General features: G+C 38.6%; 1 protein-coding gene across 2 annotated transcripts in view; it reads left to right on the plus strand.

The window, feature by feature from the left end:
* Window positions 1–25,800, plus strand: part of CCDC141 (coiled-coil domain containing 141) — a 230,821-nt gene that overhangs the window by 116,594 nt on the left and 88,427 nt on the right. For both annotated transcript variants that reach the window (XM_081579496.1, XM_081579498.1), the window contains exon 7: window positions 15,261–15,455. In XM_081579496.1, coding sequence (XP_081435622.1) covers window positions 15,261–15,455 — 195 coding nt within the window. The remainder of the gene's footprint in view (window positions 1–15,260; window positions 15,456–25,800) is intronic.

The following is a 25,800-nucleotide window of genomic DNA, read 5'->3' on the forward strand; positions in this document are numbered from 1 at the left end:
AAGCCATGTTATTATGTCTTAATATGTTGTTGTTTAGTTGCTCAGTCGTGTCCGACTCTTTTGCAACCACATGGACTATAAGCCCACCTAGCTCCTCTGTCCAGGATTTCCCAGGCAAGAATGCTGGATTGGGTTACCATCTCCTTCTCCAGGGGATCTTCCTTACCCAGGGATTGAACCTGCATCTTCTGCATTGGCAGGAAGATTCTTTACTATTGGAGCTATCAGGGAAGCATGTCTTAATACAGTCACACCTTAAATTGTTACAATCTTTCTGTGCTAATTTAGCATCCATTTGGTAACATTCAGTTCAGTGACCTTGGATTTCTATGACATTTTTTACTCCAAAGGCCTTCACTTCAACTTTCCACTCCTGTGGCCACACTTGTTTTTATGGCATTACCCAAAGTGCTCTCATCCTACTCTGCTTTCCCTTCACCATTTTTTTGGCGTCCCTCTTTATACCATTCAGCATGGAAAAAGACTATTTGTAAGTAAATTCAGTCACCCATTTTCTCTTCTTTTCAAAGAAGAATCACCCATCTTCCTGCTTCTCAAAGAAGATGAAACAGTTAGTACACTTTTTCTGGATTAGATCTATTAGATCTACTTTTTAAAAAGTAAATGATCTATTATCATTCAGCCTTATAAATTCTCTTCTTTTAAAGTAGGAAAGTGAAAGTTAGTCACTCAGTCGTGTTTGACTCTTTGATACCCGCTGGACTGTAATCTGCCAGGCTTCTCTGTCCATGGAATTTTCCAGGCAAGAATACTGGAGTGGGTAGCCATTCCCTTCTCCAGGGGATCTTCCTGACCCAGGGATGAAACCCAGGTCTCCTGCATTACAGGCAGTTTCTTTACCATCTGAGCCACCAGGGAAGCACTTTATTAGCTGTTAATTCCCTGCTTTGCCCCCATAACAACCAGTTTGAATCTTTCAGTCTCTTTTAAAATTCTCATCCAGCCTTTACCTAACTTCTCAGTCATTAGTCATACAAAGTGAAATCTCTTGACTCTCTTCTTCCCTGTTCTTTTTGTCTCTTATTCCACTTCTCTTCTCCAAATGTATTTCTCATTCCTCTCTTTTCCAAATTTAAGCCTTTATCCATTCTTCCAAGCCCCACCTTTCCCACCTCTTCATTTGGTATCTCTCTTCATTCTTAATACCTCATATTCAGTCACCCCTTCTCGTCTTTCAATTACATTTTAGTCTCTCACAAAATATAAAACAAACATTGCTGCTCAACCTTTATGACACTATTCCACTTTTTTGTGACTATTCTGATAGGTTGCATCAGGTCCACCAACGTTTACACATTGAAGTCCTAACCCCTGGTCTCTCAGAATGTGATTTTATTTGGAAATAGAGTTATTGCCTATGTAATTAGTTAAGATAAGGTTATTAGAGTGGGCTCTAATTCAATATGACTTATCAAAAGGGGAAATTTGAACACAGAGGCAGACATACATAGAAGATGATATGAAGGGGCAAAGGGAGAAGATAGCCATCTACATGGCCAAGAGAGATGCCTGAAACAGATTATATCCTCACAACCCTGAGAAAGAACCAATACTGTTGACACCTTGATTTCAGACGTCTAACCTCCAGGACCGTGAGAGGATAAGTTTCTGTTGTTCAGTTCACTGAGTTTTTTGTACACATGTCCTTCAGTATCCATGGAGGACCAGTTCTTCCAGATACCCCTGCAGATACCAAAATCTATGGATGCTCGAGTCTCTCAATCAGCCCTCCATATCCATGGATACCACATCCACAGAGTCAACTAATCACAGATCATAAACATAGTAGTATGTGTACTAAAAAAAAAAATCTGTATATAAGCAGATCCTTGTAGTTCAAACCCATCCTGTTCAAAGGTCAACTGTACTTTGTTACAAGAACCCTAGAAAATGAATACAGCTGCTTCATCTTCTGCTTCCCTTGACCTCCCTATGCACTAATCCTTTACATGCACTAGGAAAACCTGTTCTTTCTCAAGTAACAGATGGCTTGAAGCACTCTGTGCCCCATGCCTGAGACACCACCTTCTCTGGTTCTCCCATCTGTCTGGTGGTTCATTCTAAACCTTTTTCAATGCCATCCCTTCTTCCATTCTCCCTTATATATATAAAGCTTAAAATTTGGCTCTTTTTTGTATTTCATATTTTGCTTGTATGAAGTTATCCAATCCCACAATGATAATATAGGTTTTATCTTAATGATTTCTGGACCTTTTAAAAGATCTCCAACTCTTATGCCTTTTCTCAACTCCAGTCTTCTTTTTAGAAGTTCCTGTGGAACTCAGTTTTATTGAGATATAACTGACACAAAATTGTAAGATATTTACAGTGTTTATCATAATGATTTCTTACACGTACGTAACATTGAGAAAGGATTCCCCCATTCAGTTAATTAACACATCCATCATCTCACATATTTATTGTTGTGTGTATGTAAATTTTAATTATATAGTTTAAGGTACTCTTAGCAAATTTCAGTTGTATAGTACAGTGTTAACTGTAGTCACCATGTTTTACATTAGATTCTCAGAACTTATTCACCTTATAGATGGAAGTTTGTTCTCTTGTACCATTGTCTCCTTATTTCTTCCTCTACATCCCCTGACGATCACTTTTCTACTCTATTTCTATGAGTTTGATGTCTTTAGACTCCATATCTAAGTGATAAAGGGACTTGCTGCTACTGCTAAGTCGCTTCAGTCGTGTCCAACTCTGTGAGACCCCATAGACGGCAACCCACCAGGCTCCGCCGTCCCTGGGATTCTCCAGGCAAGAATACCGGAGTGGGTTGCCATTTCCTTCTCCAGTGCATGAAACGGAAAAGTGAAAGTGAAGTCGCTCAGTCGTGTCCGACTCTTCGCAACCCCATGGACTGTAGCCTTCCAGGCTCCTCCGTCCATGGGATTTTCCAGGCAAGAGCACTGGAGTGGGATGCCATTGCTTTCTCCGATAAAGAGACTTAAAGTATTTTTATTCTTATATGAATAATATGAGAATATGTGTCTAATAACAAAATAAATAATCCTTTTAGATTTGAGTTTTTCTCAGAACCTGTTTATAATTCCATAAAATATTCACAGTTTACATCCAATATCTCTGCTGCTGCTGCTGCTGCTGCTGCTAAGCCGCGTCAGTCGTGTCCGACTCTGTGCGACCCCATAGACGGCAGCCCACCAGGCTCCTCCGTCCCTGGAATTCTCCAGGCAAGAATACTGGAGTGGGTTGCCATTTCCTCCTCCAGTGCATGAAAGTGAAAAGTGAAAGTGAAGTTGGTCAGTCGTGTCTGACTCTTCACGACCCCATGGGCTACAGCCTACCAGGCTCCTCCGTCCATGGAGTTTCCCAGGCAGGAGTACCTCTGAGGGGTAAACAAGTTTCTGGGAAAAGAAAGTTATATTTGTTCCAAAACTAAATTGCTTTCATTCGTTAATTCATTCACTCATTCATTCATGTGTTCATTCATCCATTTGTTCAGTACCTATTATGACATATGGGCTTCCCTCATAGCTCAGTTGGTGAAGAGTCTGCCTGATCGGAAGGATTCCTCTGGAGAGGGAAATGGCAATCCACTCCAGTATTCTTGCCTGGAGAATCCCGTGGACAGAGGAGCCTGGCAGGCCACAATCCACGGGGTCGCAAGAGTCGGTCATGACTTAGCAATTAAACCACCATGTTCAGTAAGTAACTGGGAACCCAGACTGAGAAGAACTTAGAGGAAAAACTCACAAGGGGACTTTTAGGGAATAATTAGAAAGAGTTAGACACCTCTCACCCTGGATGAATTATCTGCAAAGTAGAGGGAAACAGTAAAGGGAGATGATATTGGTATGAACATTGTTTGATCGCAGAAAGTCCTATTGCTTGTTATCTGTCACTATGCAGTACTTTTGAAAGCTGAATGGGTTGTATCCGTTAAGGGTTTTGCACCATTTCTTTGTGCCATTCTGCTGTCTGGGATTGAGGTACAGCTGATATGGTAGCTGATTTTTGCACTCATTTTGCTTCTGCATTCCGAGAACAAGAAGAACCACTGGTTGTGTATGTTACCCACACATCTGCACATTTAAAAATGTATTTGAAGCTTCTGGGTATTTAGTTTCTTGTTGCTTTTTTAGGTTTGGGATCTTATTTTGCTTATAGGCACTTGATATCTCTGTTTTTTCACAGTCCTTTTGAATAGACTGTTCTGGTCTAAAAGGCTTAGGATATATTCGGGAGAAATCTGTGAGAGTATTTGCTAGTGGAATGTGAGTTTATGTGAGTGTGTATCCATGCACACGTGTGTACATGTGTGTCTAAAGGTCAGTAGTGAGTACTGACTTCAGGAGCTTAAGCACATTCTTTCCAGAGAGGATCCAGAGGATGTCATAAACTGAATTTTTCTTCTTCATACTCAAAAATGTCTTCTGTCTAGCTTTGTACATCGCAGTTAAGGGCAATTCAGTCCTTTCAGTCACTCAGGTCAAAAGAGTCTTGTTTCTTTCTCTCACTCACAGGAAATCACCTGGGTCGTGTCGTCTAAGCAGATCTAGAATAGCCTATCATTTCTCATGATCTCCACTGTAGTCCTGGGGAATGACCCACCTCCATCTTTGCCTGGCTAATCATAGTAGCTTCCTCAGGCATCACTGTACATGCCTCCTTGTACCCCTCCACCCGCAAAGTATTCTCAAATGACAGCCCTGTGCTTTTATTTTGTGATTAAATCAGATACTAAGCGCCAAGCCTTCCAACAGCTTCAACTTTTCTTAGAATAAAAGACTTCAGTGTTTACAAGCCCCTGCCTGTGGATCCCCCTACTCAGCACCCACTGTGCTTCTCTTCCTGCTTCCTCCGTGGGGTGCTCGGCTCTATCACCCTGTCTCCTTGCTGTTTCTCCAATCCAGCAGGAAGACTCACCTGAAAGCCTCCAGCTGTGCCCTCCACCTGAAAAATTGTTTCTCCAGAGACTCTCTTGATTCATCCCCTCACTTCCTGCCTGTCTTTGCTCACTACTTGAAAAGGCCTACCCTGACCACTGTATTTAACACTGCACACAACTGCTCTTCATAGCACCTGTCAGTCCCCTAACCCTCTCTACGTGTCTTTATTCCACAGTGTGATCATCTTCAGACTAACTAGACAAGGCACTGATTTATCATGTTTATTGGTTATAGACAAAATAAAACACATGTTACACCGCCACCGTCACAAACATTGGAGCTCCCCTCTTACCCCACTACTTAATTCACTGGCCTGGATGAAGTATTTAGAAGAATTTTTGGCATAGAATAGGCCTGACAAATACATATTTGAACAAATGACTGCCTCGTAATTTTTACTGCTTTTATAAATGGGATCTCTATTGGAAAAGATAATTGTCTATTGTTGCTATATAGGAATGTAATTGGTTCTCTTATATTGATCTTGTTCATAGCAACTAAGAGCTATTGTTCTTTCTAATCTATGTGTGATGTTCCTTGTGGGTAAAATGTATGGATTCCCCCTTCCCAACTTAATCTATCTGATTTAGGAATATCTTCATAAGAAGCCAACATCAAAACCTAATAATTCTCCCTGTAGTTGAATTGTATGTTGAGATCCTGAAGATATCTCCAACAGATTCTCTAGAAAATCAACAAGTAAGTCTTTTGAAGATGTTAATATAAACTGAGATCACCTCGTTGGCCAGTGGCACACTCTGATTGTAGGCAAATTGTGTTAGATGAAAACAATTTGGCCAGCTAGACTTTATTAATTTTGATTTAAAAAATGGAAATATCAATACCCCCTAATCTAGCTCTGCTCCTTACTTAATCAACTTGAAGAAAATGTGACTAAGAGGAACAAAAATCTAAGAAAAACAAGGACAAGACACTGAAGAAAAAATAATGATTCTCAGACAACACAAATCTTGGGACAATTTCTTCCCGACTTCCCATGTAATTAAATTTTTATCTAAAAACTGTGTTGAACCAAGGAAGAAGAAATAAATGTCTTTCTGCTCCAAATGTTATTTTGAAGATTTTGCTTATGAGTGTAATTTGTTTTGATTTTATTTGATTTAAAAAATTTATTCTGCCACACATCCCTTTGCTTCAGTCTTAGCAACAAGCTCCCTGATCTGTGTAGCTGAACCACAGGCTCCACTTGGTGGCCAAGCACTGAACAGAATAAAGGAAACAAGAAACTTCCAAGCAATGTTTTTTTTTTTTTTCTTGCATCTTTTAAAATATTTGAATGGACTGAGAAAAAAGAAAGCGGCAGCTATTATTCAAAGATGACATTGATGACATCTGTCATTTCTGCTGTAGACTGTCAGTCCTAATCCTGGTAAGGTAATTATGGAAAATATAGCTAAAAACCCAAAATTTAATAGGACCTGAAATCCAGGAATTTGAAGCACAGCCAATTCACCATTGAATTCTTGAATTTATAGATGATTCACTAGAGAAGAAGAAACATGTATGAAATAGTGGCGGCTGTTTTTGCACAGCAGGGAAATAAGGCTCAGGAAAGCAAAATGCTCTGCTGGAGACCACTTACTAAGTTTGGAATAAAAAGTGTATTTCCATTTCTCCTCTCTTACCCGCAGTCTCTCCTTGAATCAATAGCTATGATTTCTGCCTTACGGCTGGGAGGTGAAACACCGTACTTCTTTTTATCTCTAGGTGATACACAAAATCACAGCTTTCTCCTGCTTGCAATCTGTCTGTGTCTTTGCTGAAATGTACCACAATGAGGGCAGAGTTCAGATGGTCTGTGGACACTGAACTTGGTACTCATCCAAGAGCAAGATGACGCTTGGTTTTGTATAGGTCAGCTACAGATGCCCAGGAAAGGGGCATGAGAAGAAACTTCGACCCTGTTTGCAATCCAGCTCAGCACGATCAGAGAATTTCAGCTTTTCAAGGGCTCACTGCCATTCTCCAAAAACATAAACATTTCTTCCAAAAAAATTTCCTGCTCAAAACAGGCTTTCAAATATTCTCTGATTAAAATTGCCAGGTTTATTTTGTTTGTACCATCTGTTAATGCAATCATGTAAAATTCTGTGATTTGATGTCAGTCGATGCTGAACCAAATGGAACTGTAGACTTAGAGACTGAATGAGAAATGAGCTGTATCTAATGAGATGTCCTCCGAGGTGGCCCTGCTGCGGGATCGACACATGAGCTGGACACATGCTTCTGCCAGACGTGTGTGATGTGGGCTCGTCGTCTCCACAACTGAGAGTTCCTTAGTCGTTTACAGATATGCTCCCTATTGTTTCTTGTCCCTCTTCTCCCACTTAAAAATTACATCCTGAAGCCAAATTTATGAAAATAATTTACCACATGGTGTTGGGTCATTTAAACTCACCCCATCCACTTCATCAGGGAAGCTTTCATGTGAATAATAGCTTACTAAACTTATTGTGAGTATATTGTTTCTGTTCCATTGGAGTGGCTAATATTTTACTTTTAAAATTGGCTGGTTAGTTTTTATACAGATCCATAATTTTATTTGAAAAGCTAACCTGGGACTGTTAAAAGAGGGGGGAGAAGAAATCATTTTTGCTTTCTTGTCTATCAGCACTAATCCTCTTAAAAGTACCCTTTCAATCAAGAGAGCCAGGAGAAGTCAATTTCCTCAGCAAATGGAATACTGAAAGGTACAGTTTAAAAGGGTTACCACTGTGAGTGAAAAAGGAAAATAATGGAGTGACCTGTGGAGACACCCTGAACCCAGGAACACACAGTGACACACAGATATGCACGTCCATCTGTCAAACTGAAAAGCCAAGGAAATGGCAGGCTTTGACTTTCTGCTGCTGGGGACAAGTACTGGAAATATTTTATTGCAAAGTGACTGAAACCCAGTCAGAAGTTTACCACTTATCAGGCAGGCAGCCCTGGCTTAGAGAAAACGGACGACAGTATTCTCCACTGGGCTCCTCCAGTCTAAACAAACACGGATAACTAAGTTTTAAAATAGTGTGATGGATTCAGATGACTCAGGAAAGTTTTGCCTTGAAAATAAAAAAAAGAAGAAGAAGAAAAATGGCTGGGGAAATACATTATCAGACTGGTATGGAAGCACATAAGAAAGTGCCTATAGATTGCCCAAAGAAAACAGAACCAATTTTCTGAGAAGATTGAATAGAAATATTGAGTGAACCTGGCTTCATTTACTGCTATAGAGTTCATGTGAAAATGTAATTAAGAAGACTGGGGATAGAGAATAAGAAAAGATAGAAGGCACAAAATGGTCCTTTACAGTTTCCTTGGAAGGTCAGAGCCCACACATGATGAAGCACAAAGTTAAAGTGGGTTTTCAAAGACTTGGCTCTGCTCCAGAAGTCTCTCTTTAATGTTGTTTGCAAAATTTATACTAAAGGCAGATTTATGAACTCTGTTAGAGAACAGGTATTTCTCTTCTTATTCATAGAGAAGAGCTTTATTATTTTGGTTCAGTTGCTAAGCAAAATATAGTTTGAGTTTGACTGTAAATTCTGTTATATATTTATTTATTTAGAAATAATAAGCCTTCTGATTGCAAATCAGAAGATCCCAGGGTCATATAAGGACTGTTATCAGTTTCAAGGCCTTATCTAGACCTTATGGAGGTTTCACCTCTGAAATTCTACGTTAATGTATTTAATCTTTTTGTGGTGTCAAAAGCACTGTTTGTCACCTCTCTGCAGAGCTGAGGCCTGGATACTGGGTGAGAAAGAAGGTTTTAGAGTCAAGCTAGCTGAATTTAAGTCCTGGCTCTTTTACTTACTAGGCTTCCCTTATGGCTCAGCTGGTAAAAAATCTGCCTGCAATGCAGGAGACCTGGGTTCAATTCCTGGGTTGGGAAGATCCCCTGGTGAAGGGAAAGCCTACCCACTCCAGTATTCTGGTCTGAAGAATTCCAAGGACTGTATAGTCCATGGGGTCACAAAAAGTCAGACATGACTGAGCGACTTTTTTCTTTCCTTCTTTCTTTCCTTCTTTCACTTACTACTGTTGACCTTGGGCAAGTTCTTAATCCTTCTGAGCCTCAGTTACTCCATCTGTAAAATGGTGGTAATAATAGTTTCTACCTTGTTGGGGTATGGCAGAGATTACACAGATACAGCATGTAAAGCATTTAGCACAGTGTTAGCATATAGCAAGAAGAATCAAGCCTACTCTCTTGCAGACAGTTAAGATACCAACACCAGGCTGAGCATGTAATGGCTACAACCTATCTCTCCATATCCTAACCTCCTCTCCACTTTCCTTCCCTCTTGTTCTCTGGGCCTCCATCAGCTTCTCCATATTCGTTAAGTGGTCCTTCTCTAATGAGGACAGAAGATTGCAGTCAATGCCAATTTTTTGAAAGAATTATATCTTCATATATTAAGAATTTCTTGCTTGAGTTAATTGAGGACGAATGTCCCATAGATCTTAACAGACAGAAAATGAAAGAATGGGTCCAAAGATAGGAAATGGGATTATTTAGTAGCAGGAGGAATTAGGACAAAACAAAAAAGGAAACAAAGATTTATGAAAGCAAATGAACCCATAGCTGGTTCAGCTGCTTTTAGCCACAACTACAGTGTTTCTCAACATTGTTCCAACTGGAGCATCAACCACTGAAAGTGTTTCACACCACATTTTACTCTAGGACCCTCAATGCATGTTCAGTTCAGTTCAGTTGCTCAGTCATGTCCGACTCTTTGCGACCCCATGGACTGCAGTATGCCATGCTTCCCTGTCCATCACCAACTCCCAGAGCTTACTCAAACTCATGTCCATTGAGTCGGTGATGCCATCCAACCATCTCATCCTCTGTCGTCCCTTTTTCCTCCTGTCTTCAATCTTTCCCAGCATCAGGGTCTTTTCCAGTGAATCAGTTCTTCACATCAGGTAGCCAAAGTATTGGAGCTTCAGCTTCAGCATCAGTCCTTCCAATGAATATTCAGGACTAATTTCCTCTAAGGTGGACGGGTTGGATCTCTTTGCCATCCACGGAACTCTCAAGAGTATTCTCCAACACCACAGTTCAAAAGCATCGGTTCTTCAGTGCTCAGCTTTATGGTCCAACACTCACATCCATACATGACTACTGGAAAAACCATAGCCTTGACTAAATGGACCTTTGTTGACAAAGTAATGCCTCTGTTTTTTAATATAATCTTTAGGTTGGTCATAACTTTTCTTCCAAGGAGCAAACATCTTTTAATTTCATGGCTACAGTCACCATCTGCAGTGATTTTGAAGCCCCAAAAAATAAAGTCTGTCACTGTTTCCATTGTTTCCCCATCTATTTGCCATGAAGTGATGGAACTGGATGCCATGATCTTAGTTTTCTGAATGTTGAGTTTTAAGCCAACTTTTCACTCTTTTCTTTCACCTTCATCTAGAGGCTCTAGTTCTTCGCTTTCTGCCATAGAGTGGTGTCATCTAATATCTGAGATTATTGATATTTCTCCCGGCAATCTTGATTCCAGCTTGTATTTCATACAGTCCAGCATTTTTCATGATGTACTCTGCATATAAGTTAAATAAGCAGGGTGACAATACACAGCCTTGATGTACTTCTTTCCCAATTTGGAACCAGTCTGTTGTTCCATGTCCAGTTCTAACTGTTGCTTCCTGAACTGCATACAGATTTCTCAAGAGGCAGGTCAGGTGGTCTGGTATGCCCATCTCTTTCAGAATTTTCCACAGTTTCTTGTGATCCACACAGTCAAAGGCTTTGGCATAGTCAATAAAGAGAAGTAGATGTTTTTGTGGAACTCTCTCGCTTTTTCAATGATCCAACGGATGTTGGCAATTTGATCTCTGGTTCCTCTGCCTTTTCTAAATGCAGCTTGAACATCTGGAAGTTCACGGTTCACATAATGTTGAAGACTGGCTTTGAGAATTTTGAGCATTACTTTGCTAGCGTGTGAGATGAGTGTAATTGTGTGGTAGTTTGAGCATTCTTTTGCATTGCTTTTCTTAGGGATTGGAATGAAAACTGACATTTTCCAGTCCTGTGGCCACTGGTGAGGTTTCCAAATTTGCTGGCATATTGAGTGCAGCACTTTCACAGCGTCATCTTTCAGGATTTGGAATAGCTCAACTGGTATTCCATCACCTCCACTAGCTTTCTTCATAGAGATGCTTCCTAAGGCCCATTTGACTTCACAGAACAGAATGTTTGACTCTAGGTGAATGATCACCATTGTGATTATCTGGGTCATGAAGATCATTTTGTATAGTTCTGTGTACTTGCCATCTCTTCTTATTATATCTTCTGCTTCTGTTAGGTCCATCCCATTTCTGTCCTTTATTGAGCCCATCTTTGCATGAAATGTTCCCTTGGTATCTCTAATTTTCTTGAAGCGATCTCTAGTCTTTCCCATTCTATTGTTTTCCTCTATTTCTTTGCACTGATCACTGAGGAAGGATTTCTTTTCTCTCCTTGCTATTCTTTGGAACTCTGCATTCAAATGGATATATGTTTACTCTTCTCCTTTGCTTTTCACTTCTCTTCTATCCACAGCTATTCGTAAGGCCTCCTCAGGCAGCCATTTTGCTTCTTTGCATTTCTTTTTCTTGGGGATGGTCTTGTTCCCTGTCTCCTGTACAATGTCACAAACCTCCGTCCATAGCTCTCCAGGCAATATCTATCAGATCTAACCCCTTGAATCTATTTGTCACTTCCATTGTATAATCACTTCCCTTGTAGCTTAGTCGGTAAAGAATCTACCTGTAGTGCAAGAGACCTGGGTTCAATCCCTAGGTCGGGAAGCTCCCCTGAAGAAGGAAGTGGCAACCCACTCCAGCATTCTTGCCTGGAAAATCCCATGGACAGAGGAGCCTGGAGGGCTAAAGTCCATGGGGTCGCAAAGAGTCGGGCACGAATGAGTGACTAATCCTTACTGTATAATTGTAAGTGATTTGATTAAGGTCATACTTGAATGGTTTAGTGGTTTTCCCTACTTTCTTCAATTTAAGTCTGAAATTGGCAATAAGGAGTTCATGATCTGAGCCACAGTCAGCTCCCGATCTTGTTTTTGCTGATTATATAGAGCTTCTCCATCTTTGGCTGCAAAGAATATAATCAATCTGATTTCGGTGCTGATCCTCTGGTGATGTCCATGTGTAGAGTCTTCTCTTGTGTTGTTGGAAGAGGGTGTTTGCTGTGACCAGTGTGTTCTCTCGGCAAAACTCTGTTAGCCTTTGACCCGCTTCATTCTGTACTCCAAGGCCAAATTTGCCTGTTACTCTAGGTGTTTCTTGACTTCCTACTTTTGCATTCCAGTCCCCTATAATAAAAAGGACATCTCTTTTGGGTGTTCTAAAAGGTCTTGTAGGTCTTCACAGAACCGTTCAACTTCAGCTTCTTCAGCATTACTGGTTGGAGTATAGACTTGGATTCCTGTGATACTGAATGGTTTGCCTTGGAAACAAACAGAGATCATTCTGTCATTTTTTGAGATGCATCCAAGTACTGCATTTTGGACTCTTTTGTTGACTATGATGGCTACTCCATTTCTTCTAAGGGATTCCTGCCCACAGTAGTAGATATAATGGTCATTTGAGTTAAATTCACCCATTCCAGTCCATTTTAGTTCACTGATTCCTAAAATGTCACTGTTCACTCTTGCCATCTCCTGTTTGACCACTTCCAATTTGCCTTGATTCATGGACTTAACATTCCAAGTTCCTATGCAATATTGCTCTTTACAGAATCAGATTTTATTTCCATCACCAGTTACATCCACAACTGGGTTTTGTTCTTGCTTTAACTCTGTCTCTACCTTCTTTCTGAAGTTATTTCTCCACTGATCTCCACTAGCATATTTGGCACCTACTGACCTGGGGAGTTCATCATTTTGTGTCCTATCTTTTTGCCTCTTCATTACTGTTCATGGGGTTCTCAAGTAAAGAATGCTGAAACTGTTCGCCATTCCCTTCTCCAGTGGAGCACGTTTTGTTAGAACTCTCCACCATGGCCCATCCATCTTGGGTGGCCCTACATGGCATAGCTCATAGTTTCATTGAGTTAGACAAGGCTGTGGTCCATGTGACCAGATTGGTTAGTTTTCTGTGATTGTGGTTTTCATTCTGGCTGCCCTCTGATGGAGAAGGATAAGAGACTTATGGAAGCTTCCTTAATGGAGAGACTGACTGAGGGGGAAACTGGGTCTTGTTTTGATGGGCGGGGCCGTGCTCAGTAAATCTGTAATCCAATTTTCTGTTGATGGGTAATGCAAGTTAACATTGTAAAAGTACCAAAAATTGTTACAGTAAATAAACCTGTTTTATTGTGTTTACCTCATGTTAATGACCAATACACAATGACCAATAATGACCAATAACATTTGGAGAAAGCCTCTACTATTGTTATTTTGGAACTAGGAAACAGGAATTCTCATAAATAATGGAAATTTTTAGGGAATTAATGAGCCATGATAAAATTGATGGGAAGAAAAGTGGGACTAATATTTAGTGAGTGCCCATTATGTGTTCAGAAATTATTCTAACTGCTTTAGAAATATTTTCTTTTCCCAATAAGGTTAAGATAATGGTTTTTAAGTGGTAGGGATATTTACAGTGCTTTACAAAATGATATCATGGCACATATTAGCAGTCCTTAAGTGGGAACAAATAGCTCTTAAAAGAACAAGAGTTTTGAGAACTCATGTAGCCCATCTTCATGCCTAAGAGTGGTCCTTTTGTACTCACTGAGAAATTTGGAGATTCTGAAGTCTCCTTATCCTCAATTCCCTGGAATGTAGCACTGTATGCTGACCTATGAATAGTCCTAGTTATACTAGGAAAATAAAGCATGTAACCTAAGTTTGTGAGGGTTATTATTACAAACCATAGCTTATAATTTGTAGTCAAAAAATTGCCATTCTGTTAATTTGCAGTACTTATTCTTGCATCCATTGATCAAAATATTTTTCTCTTGCACCGTTATTAGAAAAGGTTCTATGGAGTCCATAAAATAATATTTCTATTTTCAACATCCACCAACTGTGATTTGAAATACTACAATTTTGTGTATGTATATTTGTGTGTTTGTAGAACCAGCATATATTTAACGTATTTAATAATGTAAGTATATGTAACATTACATAAAACAGCAGTTTATGTATTGTTAAAGGAAAGAACTACATTTTATTTTTTCTTTATATTCCTAGCATGGTCCCAGGTACACAGTATTTAGCTGTCGTGTGAAATGAACGAAAATAATGGTGGTAAATTGCATTAAAATTATGTTTTATACAATATAATATAACAAGTGTAATTTATTAACAGGGCATTTTGCACTGCGGAGCTAGCTAGGATAGAGTCAGACTGTGGTTTTTAAAATTCAATGCTAATTTTTGATGCCTTAGCAAACAGCCTATGCTTACAGCTTATTCTCAGCTGACATGGGCACCAGAAAATTCACTGACGAGACTCCTATGTTGGAGATAAGCATTATTCTATGACACTAGATATGGCTTTAGTTCTTTTGCAATAAATTTGAATTTCCCTTCAAATAAATTGAATGTTAGTATTTTGGTGTACTTCAACTCTTTATTTTCTTTCTTCTCTGTTTACTGTTTTAATCTTTAGTGTTTTTCACCCTCATGCAGTAGAAAGTAAAAAACTGCCTCTTTTCCCTTTTTGAAATGTTTACAAATCATTGATCATGAAACACTGAGAGGTGAAGCCAGGGTCGGGAAGGAGAGAGTACTGCACAAGAATAGCTATTAACTTTGTGGAAAAGTACAGATCTTGATTTCAGTTCTAAGTATAGGCAGATGCACAAACAATAGCCATAAATTATGAGATTTCCCTTCCTTTCTTGTGCATATTTGCCTACATTGCCAAGGAGACTGAATTGTGGGAGAGAGACATCCTTATACTACTTAAGACAGTAAAAGGTAAAAATGAGTTAGAGATTGAAAAATGCTGGTATACCAAAAAATGACCATATTTTGGTTATGTTTTCAGATAGTGTTAAGGGAAATGGCAGGTGACCTGAATTCAGGGCAACCAGACCCTCCATCAATCACACATCTCAGTTGACCTGCCCCTTTCTACTGTCAACAACCCTCTTTTCTTTAGCCTGTTTTCTGTGTCTCTTTTTAACCTACCATGTCATGGTACTCAAACCTAGAATGCAGCATTTACTGCTTTATGATCTGAAAATAATGACAGGCTTCTTATACATTCAACACATCTCACTGTCCTCTGCGCCTTACCCAAGATTGCTGTTTATTTTATCTGTGAAAGCAACTGAAGCGTGATCTCTTGTAGGAATGGAATGCTGTGGTTGAGACGCTGAAGAGTGAGGCGCTGGGGCTTCTCCTCTCCAAGGAGTATATGGAGAACGAACACCTACAGCTCTCTAACCAGAAACTGAATCGGCTTCAAGAGGAGTTTGGTCAGCTCATGGTGGAAAGGAAAAGCTGGTTAAAAAAGGCAAATGAGTTTTTCAACAGTGCAAACAAGGTGAGTGTGTGGTGAAGTTGGTCGTTTTAGGTTATCAGAGCAAACGAGTATGAGACCTGTTATGTCAGCAGGCTGGTGCACATCACAGAAGTCTCGGGTCCATATAGAATTTCAGAGTTGACATCAGCAAAAAGGAGTTTTTAAAATATATTCCCCCCATGACTAAAACTAAGAGACTCTGTGCTTTGACATGTAAAGAGTCACTTAAAAAGACCAGGGAGAATTTTCTCTTCGTGCTCTCATTGGTCTGTTTGAAGTGGTCACCTCTGTGCCAACATGGCAGTGTTTCTCTTGGAGGAAGGGAATTATAAAATATATCAAGGTTAACAAAACAAAACCCTGAAACTTTTAACAAAAAGTATTTCCCTTTTTAAAATCCTCTTTCATTTATTACATAATGATGCACAAACATTGCAGGCTTTTGGCATGCAAATCATAGAGTTCTGCTTGACTGACCTGCCTTGGTTTGTCTTAGGTTGGAGTATAGTTGATTTACAGTGCTGTGTTACTTTCAGTTGTACAGCAAAGTGATTCAGTTATACATACATATATATCTCTTTTTCAGATTCTTTTCCCTTAGAGGTTATTAAAAAATACTGAGTATAATTACTTATGCTATACAGTAGGTCCTTATTGTTTATCTGTTTTATATATAATAATGTGCATATGTTAATCCCAAAGTCCTAATTTATCCTCTGCTCCTTTGTAAATCAGCCAAAGGAAAATATTGTCTTAGATTCTTTCCAGGCCTTTTTGAGTGGAAGAAATACCATTTCTCTTGTTTGATTCATTTAAAATTGATTGTAGCTGGTGGCTCTGAGTGGTAATGTTCATGTGCTCATGTCACATGAGTATCTGAGGATGGTGATATTTTTTGAAAAATTTTCTGTCTTTCTCAATTGAACATGCACCTTCAAATTGCCTTATAGGAATTAATACCTTAAATTTCACTGTTGTTTTTAAAACTGGTCAGTATGACAGGAAATGAATGGGGAACCCCCAAAAGCTAGATAAATTATGATTTAAGGTCATGACATCAATGATCTGAATACAATGTCCTAGTAAATATGAAAATTGTTACTTAATTTTAAGTTTGTTTACTAGTAGGAAACATGGAAAGCATAAATAGTAAAGTTCCAAAATAGAGGTGCTAAGATTATGGTAGGGACAACATGTTAAAGAAATATTTGTCAAATTATTTGCTGCTTTGGATTTCTTTGTTTTAAGAGAAGAAACAGACGTATTTTCTGGAGCTGTTGAGCTAAGTAAATGATAAGTGCTGGTTTAACTTCTTTACAATAGTCCTATTTTTGAATAAGGGATTTTTAAATTTCTTATTCTACAAATTATACTCTTATACCACAAAATGAGTCGGTCATCTGCCAGTTAATTAATGCTGTTTCTAAGGAAAAGAATTATAGAACATTGGGCTACAATGAAACGAAGTTTCAGCACAAGCCCTATACTTTATAGTCCTGCAAAAAGTAGAGTTTCTCTGTCTCATTCTCACTCTCTTACTCTTGCTTTCTCTGCTCTCATTATCTGGTAACTTGACAGGGAAATTTTTCATCTTACCTTATTCCTGGGTCTTGAATAAGAAGGAATGATATCTTTTGCAATAGTAATTTTTAAATAATTGAAGAATAGAATGGTTACTTTCTCAAGCTTATACAGTAATTCAGGTCAAATCCTAACAAATCCTATTTCTTAACCCCAAAGACTTGACTTCTAGATCCCGTTTCATCCTTTGAATGCCACAGCATTCAAGTTATAATTGGTTCAATCGGGACTTAGCCATACTACGTTTATCCATACTATAGAATTCTCTATAGCCAAGTGGTCCTTAGAAAGGTGTAGAATTCATTCTCCCTTCTCAAAGCATCAAGAAAATAATCTCCAACTCCAAATCTAAGAATTCAGTTTGAAAGATGGTGGAAACTTTTACCTCAGCAAAAATAGAACCTAGAATTTAGAAAGTGGACGTTTAAATCATGATTCTTGAAATGAATTGTTTACCATATTATTAATAAGCAATAAATGATTAAATAATACATGAACTTCCCAGGTGGCACAGTGATAAATAATCCACCTGCCAATGCATGAGGCAAAAGAGACGTGGGTTCGATCCCTGGGTTGGGAAGATACCCTGGAGTAGGAAACAGCAACCCACTCCAGTATTCTTGCCTGGAAACTCCCTGGACAGAGGAGCCTGGCTATAGGGTCACAAAGATTCGGACACCACTGAGCACAGGCACACGCTAGGCCCAAGCTACTAAGATGAAATAATACAGTGAGTAAATCCATTTAAATTAAAGAAAGAAACTCTTCTCAAGACTTGTAAATGGTATTTTTCTTTCTGATTTATATTGTAGAGCCTCCAAATTTTATAAAACTCTTACTACTTTACTCTATTTTGGGCATAGCACTCATAAATAACCCTAGTTAAAATAAAGCACTGGATTTAAGACATTATTATAATTTTTAAATCCCTTAAAATGTTTTTTTCTAGTCTGAAAGTTTTGTTTTCACTATTAAAGTTATGTTTTCAGTTTGTATCATCAATTTATCTCTGAAGCATTGAGCTTTCCTTCTGAAAATTCACTTCATTGTGCCTTGAGTGTGCTGGGGTTTTTTGATTGTGATTGTCCGCATCCTTAATAAAGCCATGCTGCCAACAGCCGGGAGGAGTCTTAGGCTTTTTACACAACTTTCTAGCTAACATATTTACTTGCCACAGTTCACGGATGCTCATAGAAGAGTCGTGACTTCTGAATCAGTTTTGAAAGACTTTACTACTCAAAGCAAAAGCAGTAACCAGAGTGTCAGAGGTCACATCAGTTCCCCAAATCCCAGTTTCTCCTCCAGGGGCAATGCAGATGGGGCCCTCTAAATGAGGGCATCACTGCAGGGGAAGAATCCTAAACTTGGGGAATTAGCTGTTTTGTAGCAAACAGTAAGCAACCCTGCTCTTTGTCTCAGGGGAGGACATTTCCTCAACCCTGGAGGTTGCAAATCCAACACTGAGAATAGCCCGGGTAAAGAGGGGCCAGAATCAGGCATTCCTGACACACAGTAAGATGGATAGAAGCAGTGGGGATTTGCTCCACATATGCAAATCTGGATATTGGCACTGTGAAAAAAAAAGAGGACATCAGGGCTTTAAAAAAAAAAAAGAAGAAGAAGAAACTTGGGCCTCCCTGGTGGCTCAGCTGGTAAAGAATCCAGCTGCAATGTGGGAGACCTGGGTTCAATCCCTGGGTTGGGAAGATCCCCTGGAGAAGGGAACAGCTACCTACTCTTGTATTCTGGCCTGGAGAATTCCATGGATTGTTTAGTCCTTGGAGTTGTAAAGAGTCAGACAGGACTGAGCAACTTTCACTTTCACTTTACCTCGAAAATCAGTTTCATGCTTGATAAGTGAAATCATTTTTTAGCAAGCAACCTCTTGTTCCAAGTTTGTTAAAGCTAAGCCAATATTCTTTAACTTCTGTGTCAACTATCAGTGTGAAAAAATGTTAGTGCCGTAGGTAGTATATCAATTAGTGAATGTGACAGCTTGAGTGTTTTTGATCGGTAAAAAGCAAAATATACGATTTTTAAAATAACCTTTAACTTTTTTGAATTTTGTTAAAAAGGAATGAATGTCATAATCTCATCTGCAGAATGGACAATTCTTAGTAAGTTTTCCATGTCATATTTATTCTTTTTTCATCCAGGTTTTTATCATGTGTATCTGGTATATTATATTGCAATCATCAGGAAACCCCCTCTTTTCCTCTTCTTTCCTTCTCTTGACATCTATCCCTCTCTCTACCAATTCTATCCATATCTAGGGACGTTATTTACTAGAGAAAAGTCACAAAATTTTTTAAAATTGAAGTTGCTAAATAGGTAGTGTGGCAAATTTATGAGAACAATTACCCTTTTTCTTTAGGGATTCATTTATTTAATAAACATTTATTGAGCAGCTACTGTGTGTCATACACTGTCCTAAATGCTGGGGATATAGCAGAGAATAAAACATATAAAAAGTCTGTAAGCCAACGTAACTCCAATTTGTGAAATTCATTATGTATAATGGTCACCTCATTGTCCACATTAGTAAGAGTGCCACGTTACCTTTACTCTGTAGCTTCAAGAGTGACATTGATTTCCTTTTAATCCTGCAAGGGGTCAATGATTACCCAAGGCTCCAGAGTGTTTCTTACCTAGAGAATGTCTCTGGTCTTTGGTTTGAGGTGTGATGGTTTGTACCTGGAATGAGCAATAGGTGGCAATGTTGGCACACAGGCCCATAGCAGTAGTGTTGCTACTGGTGCTTTTCCATTTTTTAAAATTATCCTTGTTGTTTAGTTGCTAAGTCGTGCCTGACTGTTTTGTAACCCAAGCCATGGACTGTAGCTTACCAGCCTCCTCCCTCCATGGGATTTCCCAGGCAAGAATACTGGAGTAGGTTGCCATTCCCTTCTCTAGGGAATCTGCCCAACCCAGGGTTCAAACCTGCTTCCACATTGCAGACAGATTCTACCACCAAGCCACTATGATAGCAATGTTATGTTATTTTCAAGTATACAATACAATGATTCAATATTTTTGTAGATTATACTACATTTACACTTATTACAAAACATGACTTTATTTCCCTGTGCTATACAATATATCTTTGCTGCTTATCTGTTTTATACATGGTAGCTTGTATCTCTTAATCTCATATCCTGTCCTATCCATCCTCCTCTGTCTCTCCACTGGTAACCGCTTTTTTTTTTTCTCTGTGTCTATGAGTCTGTTTCTGTTTTGTTGTATACATTCTTTTGCTTAATATTTTAGATTTTACATATAAGTGATAATACAGAGTATTTATCTTTCACTGACTTATTTTACTAAGGATGTACTCTCTGGGGCCATCCACATTGATGTAAATGCAGAATTTCATTCTTTTTATGACTGAGTATATAATATGTATATTTATACATCACATCTTCTTGTTTCATTCAGCTGTTTATGGACATTTAGGTTGCTTCTATATCTTGGCTATTGTAAATAATGCTGCTGGGAACATAGAGTTTTCAAAATAATGTTTTCATTTTCTTTGACTATATGCCCAGTGGGATTGCTAGATCATATGATAGTTCTATTTTTCGTTTTTCTGAAGACTCTCCATACGGTTTTTTCCCACCGACAGTGCACAAGGGTTCACTTTTCTTTATATCCTCACAAATATTTGTTATTTGTGACCTTTTTGATGATGGCCATTCTAAGAGGTGGGAGGCGATATCTTCATTGTGGTTTTGATTTTCATTTCCCATGATTAGTGACGTTGAGCATCTTCTCATGTGTCCGTTGGACATCTGCATGCCTTCTTTGGAAAAAAATGTAGATTCAGGTCTTTTGACCATTGTCAGTTTTTGATATTGACATATCAGCTGTTTATACATTTTTATATATTAACCTCTTATCAATCATATAATTCCTAAATATTTTCTCTCATTCAGTAAGTTGTCTTTTTATTTTGTCAATGGTCTCCTTCGCTGTGTAAAAATTTTTAAGCTTAATTAGGTCCCAATTTGTTTATATTTGCTTTTGTTTCCTTTGTCTTAGAAGACCAATCCAAAATATATATATATATATATATATATATATATATATATATATATATATATATACAGCTATGATTTATGTCAAAGAGTGTTCTGCCTATGTTCTCTTCCAGGAATTTTAAAGTTTCAGGTGATACATTTAGGTCATCTTTAATCCATTTGGGGTTTATTTTTGTGTATGATATGAGGAAATGTTCTAATCTCATTCCTTTACATGTAGCTGTTTAGTTTTTCCAGCACTACTTAATGAAGAGACTATCTTTTATCCATTGTATATTCTTACCTCCATTGTTGTAGATTAACTGACCTTGGTGTGTGGGTTTGTTTCTGGTCTCTCTGTTCTGTTCATTTGTTCTATTTTTCTGTTTTTGTGCTAGTACCATGCTGTTTTGATTACTATAGCTTTGTAATATATAGTCTAAAGTCAGGGAGCATGATATTTCCAGCTTTATTCTTTTTTTTTCCCCTCAAGATTGCTTTGGCAAATCAGTGTCTTTGTGGTTTCATATAAATTTTAGGATTATTTGTTCTGGTTCTATGAAAAATTTCATGAATATTTCGATTGCATTAAATCTGTAGAATACTTTGGGTAGTATGGATATTTGAACTGTACAAAAAAGATCTTCACTACCCAGATAATCACGATGGTGTGATCACTCACCTAGAGCCAGACATCCTGGAATGTGAAGTCAAGTGGGCCTTAGAAAGCATCACTACAAACAAAGCTAGTGGAGGTGATGGAATTCCAGTTGAGCTATTTCAAATCCTCAAAGGTGATGCTGTGAAAGTGGTGCACTCGATATGCCAGCAAATTTGGAAAACTCAGCAGTGGCCACAGGACTGGAAAAGGTCAGTCTTTGTTCCAATCCCAAAGAAAGGCAATGCCGAAGAATGCTCAAACTACCACACAATTGCACTCATCTCACATGCTAGTAAAGAAATGCTCAAAATTCTCCAAGCCAGGCTTCAGCAATCCGTGAACCGTGAACTTCCAGATGTTCAAGCTGGTTTTAGAAAAGGCAGAGGAACCAGAGATGAAATTGCCAATATCCGCTGGATCATCGAAAAAGCAAGAGAGTTCCAGAAAAACATCTATTTCTGCTTTATTGACTATGCCAAAGCCTTTGACTGTGAGGATCACAATGAACTGTGGAAAATTCTGAAAGAGATGGGAATACCAGACCATCTGACCTGTCTCTTGAGAAACCTGTATGCAGGTCAGGAAGCAACAGTTAGAACTGGACATGGAACAACAGACTGGTTCCAAATAGAAAAAGGAGTCCGTCAAGGCTGTATATTGTCACCCTGCTTATTTAACTTATATGTAGAGTACATCATGAGAAACGCTGGGCTGGAAGAATCACAAGCTGGAATCAAGATTGCCGGGAGAAATATCAATAACCTCAGATATGTGGATGACACCACGCTTATGGCAGAGAGTGAAGAAGAACTAAAGAGCCTCTTGATGAAGGTGAAAGAGGAGAGTGAAAAAGTTGGCTTAAAGCTCAACGTTCAGAAAACTAAGATCATGGCATCTGGTCCCATCAATTCATGGGAAATAGATGGGGAAACAGTGGAAACAGTGTCAGACTTTTTTGGGGGGGGCTCCAAAATCACTGCTGATGTTGATTGCAGCCATGAAATTAAAAGACGCTTACTCCTTGGAAGGAAGGTTATGGCCAACCTAGATAGCATGTTTAAAAGCAGAGACATTACTTTGCCAACAAAAGTCCGTCTAGTCAAGGCTATGGTTTTTCCAGTGGTCATGTATGGATGTGAGAGTTGGACGGTGAAGAAAGCTGAGCACCGAAGAATTGATGCTTTTGAACTGTGGTGTTGGAGAAGACTCTTGAGAGTCCCTTGGACTGCAAGGAGATCCAATCAATCCATCCTAAAAGAGATCAATCCTGGGTGTTCATTGGAAGGTCTGATGTTGAAGCTGAAACTCCAATACTTTGGGCACCTCATGCGAAGGGTTGACTCATTGGAAAAGACCCTAATGCTGGGTAGGATTGGGGGTGGGAGGAGAAGGGGACGACAGAGGATGAGATGGTTGGATGGCATCACCGACTCGATGGCCATGGGTTTGGGTAGACTCCGGGAGTTGGTGATGAACAGAGAGGCCTGGCGTGCTGCAATTCATGGGGTTGCAAAGAGTCGGACACAACTGAGCGACTGAACTGAACTGAATTCTTCCAACCTAAGAAGACATTATGTCTTTCCATTTCTTTGTAGCATCTTTAGTTCCCTTCATCAATTTTTATAGTTTTCAGTCTTGTGTTTTATAGTCTTTCACCTCCTTGGTTAAGTTTATTCCTAAGTATTATATTTTATTCTTTTTGATACAGTTTTAAATGGGATTGTTTTCTTGCTTTCTCTTGCTGATAGTTCATCATTAATGTATAGAAAAGCAACAGATTTATGTGTATCAATTTTGTATCCTGAAATTTTATTAATGCTACTGATGGTTTTCATAACCAGATTCAAATGTAGACTAAGTCATGTAACTCAAGAATCAGAGATACTCTGTTATCATTTTAGAATTATCTACTGCATTTGGTGAGGCTATTTGCTAAATCACCCAACAACAAATACATGTATGGGTTGATTGTCAACATTGGATGATAGCTGGTTGGAGAAGAGTTTCTCTGGTTACCAGATGTTGCTAAGAGTTATGAGGACATGACATGAAATATAAACATAACACTTATTATTATAATTCATCTTGATCTCTTAAAATTTTCATCTTTCATGGTTACCTATGATGAAATAACATGCCAGGTTATATTTCTGGCATGTTCACAAAAGAAGTTGTGGTTAATGTGTATTGATCACTCAAAATCTGTTTTTCATTGTTAGGGAATGTGGTTTGAACCAAAAAGAGAGAAATATACATTTTCAAGAGTGGAATAATATAAGCCTGTATTTATATGACAATGATGATTGACCCTAAAGCTGTAAAACATGACTGATGGGTCACAAAGCTTCGTTCCTATGCTTTCCATTCCCAAGCATATGATTTCATTGGGAAAAGAAAGCCGGGGAGACTGAGGCCAAAGCCACATGGTCTGGTTCTTGGGTCATCAGCCTAAAGGCACAGGTGAAGCAAAAGTTGGGGAGGCTGGAGGAGCACACTAGAAACACTTTGAAATGTAGTAATTTTCACAGCTTCTCCTGCTTCTGCTATCACTGCTGAAAAGTTGATATCTTTTTTAAAAAAAAGATGTTGCTGTTTTAAGATATTTACAGCAATACAAAACAGTAATGCCTATAGCAGCATTATTGTTTCAGACAAAAACCAAATAATTAAGCACTGAGTTTGGTTAATTTTTAAAAATTTAAATACACACTGTTCTACCTTTTTCAAAATAGATATGTTTTAGGCCAGATGTGAGAAACAACTAATTAAAATGGTCCAGTGTGGTACAGATTAAAAGAAGAAATGTGTCCAAGTAGAAAATCCAAAAAATATTATTCAGAAGAAATTTGCTGAAGTGATAGAAATGAATTCAAGAACTTAAGCTAATTGTCATTAGACATCAAGGATAGTGTAATTGTGTTCAGTTTCATAATTCTTAGCAACCTCTGATTTCTCACTTTCAGAACAACTTCCATTTCTCTTAGAAAAGCAACTTCCTTTTACTCCCTCGTTTCTTCCACATTTGCATTCTGCTAATATGTTATGTACCCTGTATACCCATTGTTGTCATGTAGTATATGGATACTTGAGCTAAAGCAGTGAGAAATAAAATCCTTGCCTTCAAGACCCTGTCAGCCTCACTTGGAGGAGAGACAAGGAAACAAGTGTTGTGTGCTATGGGAGAAGCCATGATGGAATAACCCTAAGGCAATAGGGAACATAAAGAGATCCTTAACCTGACCCAGGGAAAGTGTCAAGCAAGGCTTCTCCAGGAGCTCTCAGTGAGGTAAATTTGGAAGACTAGACATGAAGGGATTTGGGGAAGGCTACATAGTATAACACTGTGCCATGTTTAGGGAACCTAAGGTAATTTGTTTTGCCAAGAGTGTAGGGTATAAGCTGAGAGTAATGAGCGGCAAGGATTAAAAGGTCTTCAATAGCCTGCTATGAAGTTTCTATCTTATGCTCCCTCGTGAGGGACAGGGAGGCCTGGCGTGCTGCAGTCCATGGGGTCACAAAGAGTTGGACACCCCTGGGTGACTGAAAAACAATAACAATTAGCATACGACTATTAAGATCTATCTAAAATGGAAAAATTGATCAAAATCAAGGAACACCTTTAACATCTCAACATTTTGCATGAAAGCCCACAACTCAGTCTATATTTAATAGTCTTATAATCAAGACATTCGATTTTGTTGTCACTCACCCATGAATATCTTTCACAGTACTGCTATCAACTGACTTCTAAGGCATGAATGTATGCATAATTTTAGACCTTTGATCTCCTCCATTGGCAGTAAATATATTCTTCGTATTATTACAGATATTTCTGGATAGATTTACTTCCCTTTGCTAAATTAAACTTCCTTCAGGGTAGGAAGCATGTCAATTTCGTGTTCACCAGGACACATAGAACAGTGTCTTCCAGGTAGTAGATGCTCAATAATTATTTGAATGATTAAAAGCAGTAGAATCTTAGAAAATGTGGAGCTTCAAGGAGAACTAACTATATTACATTGTTCATAAGAGATTATTTTGATCCAGGTTAGTTGAGATTAGATCATTCTGAAAGAGAAAAGCTTCGTTACTTTAATACACAGGAACA

This window comes from Giraffa tippelskirchi, chromosome 3 (genome assembly GCF_054371585.1).
Source record: "Giraffa tippelskirchi isolate mGirTip1 chromosome 3, T2T-mGirTip1v1.2.pri, whole genome shotgun sequence".
Classification (NCBI taxonomy): Eukaryota; Metazoa; Chordata; class Mammalia; order Artiodactyla; family Giraffidae; genus Giraffa; species Giraffa tippelskirchi.